Here is a 7,949-nt window from a genome sequence, read left to right as displayed (position 1 = left end):
AGTCCATCCGCACTCATCGCCATTAATTAAACCTGTCTCTTTGGCTCCTCCATGGAGCGCTTACCGCTGCCTGATGTATCCTGCGTGGCACCCACAGCACTGTGATGACATCAGCAAGGTGCTGATCTCATCACATTGCTGCACGTCAGGGGCGGGGCCCAGTCCCGGCGCACTGTTCAAATGTATTTACGTCTGAAAAACATTACATTTGAATAGGAAGGTGGAAGCTGCGTAACCAGCATCACCACCGCCGCGCTCCTCAGCAGTGTGTGCAGGCTGGGTACACAGCGGGCCGTCGCAGCAGAGCGCGCTGCCTCCTGGTCCTGCTGCAGCTAATGTGCCCGGCATGCACACACTGCTGAGGAGCGCGGCGGTGACTGCAGATACAGCAGCCCACTACAAGCACCGGCCCACTACAGGGATCCGGCCCATCTGGCATTTGCCAGAATTGCCCTATGGTCAGTTCAGGCCTGGTCAAGCCTCTCTTCTCACCAAATCAGACCACCTGCTTTGCACTAAAGAGGCAAATGCCCTGAAACACATGTCTGAAAATGAAGTTTATTTTTTGCCATCTTATCCTAAGTCATATGGCAAGGCTTGAGAAAGGGTTGATATTGACTTTCAAGATTGCTAAATCCAATAAGTGTTGCTAAAGTACAAGTCCTCTTTTTTTCTGAAGAGGGTTATTTGCAAATGTTGATATGTGGCATCACCAAATCTAGATCCGGGATGCTCTGAGGAATTCAGAATAGGGAATTTTGGATACCAAGGAGTATAAGTGGAAGTGGAGTGGAAAAGGAAGATGGCCAAAAAAATTACACCAATCATTGAACGAGACAGAAAACTATAAATAAGTGGAAATTTCAGACAAAATATATATGCACTAGTCTGGACCGACCAATATAATGTATGCTACAAATATTTTAACTTAGACCATTAGTCGATATGGAAAATCTGCCTTGTGTACTGTACCGGCACACTGGCTGCAGTGGTTACATGTGCTCTTCGTGGGGCATAGGAACAGGACAAATACATATAATGCGCTCATCTGAATGAGCCCTTAGGAATCTAATCATAGACCCCTTCAGCAGGATTGACACTCAGATTACTCTAACCCTGCACTATGACAATGACCCTAAACATACCAGTAAACCCACTAATCAATGGCTGGGGAAAGATGAAATGAAAGACCTTTGCTAGACTAGATCAAAGTTTTATTCTCAATCCCATAAAGCTGTATTGGCTCGATGTAAGATTTCCTGTGCATGATATCGATGGGAAAGAAAGAAACAAAATCCCCCATAGATCAGCAGAGAGGACAAATCTGCACTTATTTATTCACATATTTTTATTTTAATACATTTTAAATTAGTATTGGGAAACCAACAGTAGAAAAAACATAAGTGATGTATAATAAAACATTTGCACGTCCTTCATGTTTTGGACAATTATTTTCCCCAGAAGATCCCTGTCACAGATGACACCAGGTAAATGTAATTTAGGTGTTTGGCAGCTTCAGTGTATGCAATAAAAAAGTTTACTCTCTACAAATAACATTACCGACTTGTAAAAAATGTAATTTTTTTTAAGCTTTAGTTTCTTTGTAAAACATTTTTTCATATTAAATATCAAAACAGCTTCCCCTGTGTGTGACTTCTCTGATGAGTATGAAGTTTTTCTTTGCTAATAAAGCATTTTCCACATTCGGAGCATGAATACGGCTTCTCTACTGTGTAACTTCTTGGATGTTTAACCTCAAATGATTTGTTTAAAGAAACATTTTCCACACTCTGATCATGAACTTTCTTATGTCTGAGTAGACTTGATTCATATATAAAACAAATCCCACATTCACTACATGTAAATGGCTTCTCTCCAGTGTGATCTCTTTGATGATCACTTAGCAGGGCTTCAGTATTAAACTGTTTCCCACATTCTGAACATGAATACGCCTTCTCTACTGTGTAACTTCTCGGATGTTTAACCTCAAATGATTGGTGTAAAGAAACATTTTCCACACTCTGATCATGAACTTTCTTATGTCTGAGTAGACTTGATTCATATATAAAACAAATCCCACATTCACTACATGTAAATGGCTTCTCTCCAGTGTGATCTCTTTGATGATCACTTAGCAGGGCTTCCGTATTAAACTGTTTCCCACATTCTGAACATGAATATGGCCTTTCCCCTATGTGCTTTTTTGCATGAGAAAGAAGATTTGCTTTTCTCATAAAAAAATGTCCACATTCGGAACAGGAATATGGCTTCACTCCTGTATGAACTCGCTCATGTCGCACAAGATGACATTTTTCAATAAAGCATTTTCCACATTTTGAACATGAATATGGCCTCACTCCTGTGTGAATTCTTTTATGCTGAATAAGATTTGATTTTTCTTTAAAACATTTTCCACATTCTGAACATAAATACGGCTTCTCTCTTGTGTGACATTTTTTATGCTGAATAAGATATGATTTATCTTTAAAACATTTCCCACATTCTGAACATGAATACGGCTTTTCACCTGTGTGACGTCTTTTATGCGTAATAAGATTTGATTTATCTTTAAAACATTTTTTACATTCTGAACATGAATACGGCTTCTCTCCTGTGTGAATTCTTTGATGCTGAATAAGATATGATTTATCTTTAAAACATTTCCCACATTCTGAACATGAATACGGCTTCTCTCCTGTGTGAATTCTTTGATGCTTAATAAGATTTGATTTATCTTTAAAACATTTCTCACATTCAGAACATGAATACGGCTTTTCTACTGTGTGGACGTTCTCATGTCTCATAAGGCCTGATTTACCTGTAAAACTTTTCTGACATATTGAACACGAATACGGCTTCTCTCCTGTGTGAATTCTCTTATGTGTAACAAGAGAAGATTTTAAAATAAAACATTTCCCACATTCTGAACATGGATACGGCTTCTCTCCTGTATGGATTCTCACATGTCTAATAAGATCTGATTTTCTTAGAAAACATTTCCCACATTCTGAACATGGAAACAGCTTCTTTCCTGTGTGAATTCTCCGATGTTTAACAAGGTTAAATTTTTTTGAAAAACATTTACCATATTCTGAACATGAAGACAGCTTCTCTCCTGTGTGAATTATTTGATGTCTAACAAGATGATATTTGTTTGAAAAATGTTTCCCACATTCTGAACATAAAAAAGACCTCTCTCCTGTGTGAATTTTTTGATGTCTAATTAAATGTTTTTTGATTGAAAAACATTTGCCACATTCTGAACATAAATACGGCTTCTTCCCTGTGTGAATTCTTTGATGTCTAACAAGATGTGATTTTACTTTAAAACATTTTCCACATTCTGAACATGAGTACAGCTTCTCTCTTGTGTGATTTCTCTTGCATTGAAAAGGATCATTTTGATGTACATTAATAGTAGTGAGGGTTTCTCCTGAGGACTGACACAGGTTATCTTCATCTTTGACATTACATTCTAGCGATAAGATCACATTTCCACCAGAACGATCACGTGCATTTTCTGCTGGAGATAAAAATATATTTTATTACTTTTTTTAAATCACAGTTTAGACAAATTTACAAACATTTCTATTAATACATCAAGATACCTACAGTATGAAAGAGTAACGGTATTTAAACTTAAAAGTAAAAGTGACACAGAGAAGAATACGAGTAAGTTAAAACATTTTTTTAATGGAATATTTTATTATTTCAAATCTCATGGTTGATTCAATAGAATATCACTACATACAATATTTTTTGGATTATAAGACGCACTTTTGCTCTCAAAAATTTGGGAGGAAAATGAGGGGTGCGTCTTAAAATCCAAATATAGCTTACTGGGAGGCTGTCTGTGTGGCTCTGTCTACGGGTGGCCGGGTGCCTGTTGGTGCTGGCGGCCAGCTGCCTCTCTGTGCTGGCAGCTGGCTACCTCTCTGTGCGGGTGGCCTGCTGGCTGCCACTCTGTGCGGGCAGGTGGGTGGCTGTGTGGCAGGTGACTCAGTCTGTCCGCGTTCCCAGCTTCAAATGATGGCACTGGGAGTTTGCGCGTGTGCAGATGGAGCTCTTGGATGAGAACTCCATCTGCACATGCGCCGCTCCGAGCGCTATTTCTTTGAAGCCCAGATCACGGACAGACTGGCACACTCGTCGCACCGGCCTGATCCACCACACAACCACCGCAGCTTCCGCTACCACCAGTGACCCGCAGCTGCCAGCACAGCCTCTGCCTCCTGTGACCCCGCTCCACCCCTACTGCCGCTCTCCTCCGGTAAGACAACACCGGAGTACAAGATGGACCCCATTTTTTTTCTTTATTTCATCTCTAAATTTGGGGTGCGTCTTATAATCAAGTACGTGTTATAAAATGAAAAATAAGGTTATATATATATATATATATATATATATATATATTTATTTATTTATTAACCATACAAAAATATCAAAGAATCACAACAAGATAAAAAAAAAAACTTGCTGACATAAAAAGCAGAGAAAATAAACCATATATTACTGCCCGTGATCAACAAGCACAAGCCAGGTCTGCAAAATCCCTTGACTCCTCTTCTCCTTCCTGGTTAATCCTTTTATTTTTAAGGATAGGAAACACTTTTGGATTTTCAAACCTCAAAACATTCCTGTTAGTCTGGAAAGGCACAAGCAATTTTTGATGCAGTTACATGAGTAAAAGCTCTTGAGAAAATTCATCAGACGCCTCCCACCATGTAACTTATATGTATGTCATATCACAATAAGGGGTCAATAAATATTTACATTGTGTTATCACTTTTAGGGGCTCATTCTCAATTTGTCACCAATTCTGCCCACACGATCGCTGCTGGGAGCTCGGTATAAATGATATCCATAGCCTGCACCACCCCTGGCTGTTTAACCCTCTTAATGCCATGAATAATAGGGATAACAGCAATTAGACTGGGAAAAGGAGGAGACTCCCTCCCCAACTCGATTGGGACCACAGCGACGGGATTACGGGAGGCAAATCGTTGACATGGTAACCTTTGGTCAATTGAGAACCTCCATGTCTGCCAGGTACGGTGGCCTGTTACACCATGCCAAGAGCAGGGTCTAAAAGGCATTCTATTACTTTAACACTGATAGGTGTAATGCATTGCAATGACTGTACACTGCAATGTATTACACCAGTGATCAGAGGAATGAACGTTAATGCCCCATATTGGGATTAAGTAAAAAAGGTATGTAAAAATATTACTAATATGAAAATGAAAAACAAAAATGAAAAACATTATACCAATAAATATTGTAAGGAGTCCCTCACTATAGCAGCGCTTGAGGTAGAGACAGACACGAAGCAGTTTGGTGCAAAACAGGAAGGTTTATTATACTGTATAAACATTCAGGAAACCGGAAAAAAAAACCCAGCCTTCTCTCCAAAACCGTCCATAAAGCATATACGGCTTCACAGAGCAGGCTCATCCATGCAGAGAAATGTCCAGCAGATAAGTGTCCGCGGATGAATGTCCGGCTCTCCCGTCAGGAGCACCAGTGTCAGGGCTTCTCACAACTTTTAGTTCAGGCTCCACACCGAGGCCCAGTATGCTCCATATCTGTTGGCTTATTCCCCGCTCCAAGACCACTCAGGCTCAGGACCAACTGTCCAACATTACACAGGCTTTTCTGTGGTCAGCAGCGACTGATTCAGCTCTCAAGCCAACTATTCAGTCTCCACTCAGACAGACTGTCTCATCTTCCACATGCAGCCATAACATGGAGCTTAGCTCAGCACTCAAAGAGTGTCAGGGCGGCATCTGGCCGTGTTCACACAGCAGAGTCTGACACTCCAGGTCTTCTTAGGCTTCTGAGTTTCTGCTAGCCTGGTGATTGTCTCTGCAGTCACATGTTGTGGGAGACCTATCACAGCTACTCCTGCCCTTTTTAAGATGGTGGATTTGATCATCCCTCGCTGATTACAGAAAGCCATCCTTGTGCTGTGGTGATCCAGTTGCTGGATGTCTTCTGTGCGTTATTTGGTATGGTGGAAATATTCTCGTTGTCTATTTCCTCCCGGTTTTATCTTTCCTTTGAGCACATATTGTCTTTACCTCTGTGTGTGCTTCAAATGGGTTTGAGTTTTGGTTTCTCCGTGTGTCTTTCTATGGGATTAATCCCTCCTGTCACGATCTTCACTGGGGGTGGGGTGACAGGGTATTAGAACACCGTTGGCCAGGAGCAGAGCTAGGCTGACAGTCCAGACATCTTCACCATCAGAAGTACCTCTGGGATAACGGACAGCTAGGGCCCCCTAGCCTGAGGGCAAGTCTAGGAGCCCCTCGTCCCCGGTTATCCCCTTGTTGTGCAGAACATTTTAATCAGCCATATTTAAAATTTCTCCATGGACCCTGTAGCTTCTCTTCTGAGGCAGTTGCAGGCGCTGTCTCTCCAGGTGCCGTAACTAAAGGGGGTCGTACAGCCTTTTACCTCTGCAAAAGCCGTGTTTGTCGCCGGATCGCTAGAACCTAACCTGCCACTTCCGGAGCATTTTGATGGGGAGAGCAGCCGATTTGTCTCCTTCCGGGAGGCATGTAAATTATATTTTCGTCTTCATCCTCATTCCTCCAGGAGTGATGCACAGCAAGTGGGTATTGTGGTCTCACTTCTTAGATGTGACCCACAAGCTTGGGCTTTTTCTTTACCTCCTGAGTCCTCTGTGTTTGGATCAGTGGATGGATTTTTTTTTTTACTGCGGTCAGTGTCATCTACAACGATCCAGATAAGGGGTCGTTGGCCAATTTGAAGATCCGCTCACCGAAACAGGGGAATCAGCTGACTGATTACTGCACTGAATTCTGGCGCTGGTCAGTGGACACAAAGTGCAACAACCCGACTCTCAAGAACCATTTTTTTCTGGGCGTATCCAAGAGAGTAAAGGAGGCAATGGTTATGTATGAGACATCATCTTTCTTGAGTGCGCCATGGCTCTGGTAATCCGAATAAAGCGCCGGTTCAGTCAGAGGTCTAATAACATCAAGTCTATTTGGGACGGTGCAGAGGTACCTGCTTCACCTCTGGAGGCCTTCTCCGAGTCCATACAGCTCAATAGGACGTCCCAGGTGTGGAGAAAGTGAAGGACATTTTATTACCGCTTGTCTCTTGCTGTTCAAGGAGAGATCGGCCCTCAGAAAACTATTAGGGCCCAGGGGGAATGGGGGATTCTAATCTCCTCCACCATAGTAACCCAGTGTCTATTACCTGGTGCTGCTGGGGGTGGCTCCTCTTCAATTCTGACCACGCACACTCCCGCGGCCTTGAAGAGGGTAAAGGAGGTGAGGGCGCATGCGCCACAATTGAACAGCATTGGTTAAGTAGGAAACCGGAGGAGACATCTTCAATATAACGACGCCTGAGATTGCGCAGACGCACTGACATCATCCCCTGCATACTGCCTAACGATTTATATCTAGTGTGTGATCACCAGGCCTACAAATGGCTTCTCCAGGTGCAGAAGGGCCTGGAAACGTTGCACACCTTACATTGGATACCTTTAGATTTCCTCACGGTGACATATATATAACTGCTTTCCATAAACATTCCCTATATAAATGCGCTGTAAACAACCGCTCCCACCAATTGGTTTATGGATATAGGTGGGTGGCTGATGGGAATTCTGCAAGACATCCTACAGATGGGAATGTTTGTGGTACTACTGTATGTAGCTGCTATAACTGGTGTATTTGTTATGACAACACTACGTAAAGAGACACGTAAGGCCAGGCATCACAGGCTGACCGTTACCACATCTGCAAAATATTGAGCTCTTATAATAAAAGTATATGATGAGATTTAAACACAAGAGGTCTATCAACAAACGGGATTTGTCCCCTCCAGGATATCATAACATGAGGTATTAGGATAAATTGTCTATAAATATCAGGTTTCTATGAAAAAAAAGAAGGCTGACCCCGAAAATAGGT

The 7,949-nt window shown here is 42.1% G+C and overlaps 1 protein-coding gene across 3 annotated transcripts in view; it reads right to left on the bottom strand.

The window, feature by feature from the left end:
* Positions 1-1,310: 1,310 nt before the first annotated feature.
* Positions 1,311-7,949, bottom strand: part of LOC142297115 (uncharacterized) — a 53,705-nt gene continuing 47,066 nt past the window's right edge. For 2 of the 3 annotated variants that reach the window (XM_075341381.1, XM_075341382.1), the window contains exon 7: positions 1,311-3,523. In XM_075341381.1, the coding sequence (XP_075197496.1) occupies positions 1,629-3,523 (1,895 nt within the window). In that variant the 3' untranslated portion in view covers positions 1,311-1,628. The remainder of the gene's footprint in view (positions 3,524-7,949) is intronic. The other variant, XM_075341383.1, reaches the window with a different exon arrangement.

This window comes from Anomaloglossus baeobatrachus, chromosome 3 (genome assembly GCF_048569485.1).
Source record: "Anomaloglossus baeobatrachus isolate aAnoBae1 chromosome 3, aAnoBae1.hap1, whole genome shotgun sequence".
Classification (NCBI taxonomy): domain Eukaryota; kingdom Metazoa; phylum Chordata; class Amphibia; order Anura; family Aromobatidae; genus Anomaloglossus; species Anomaloglossus baeobatrachus.
Note: the sequence above shows the minus strand (reverse complement) of the source record. Positions and strands in the feature narration are given on the sequence as shown.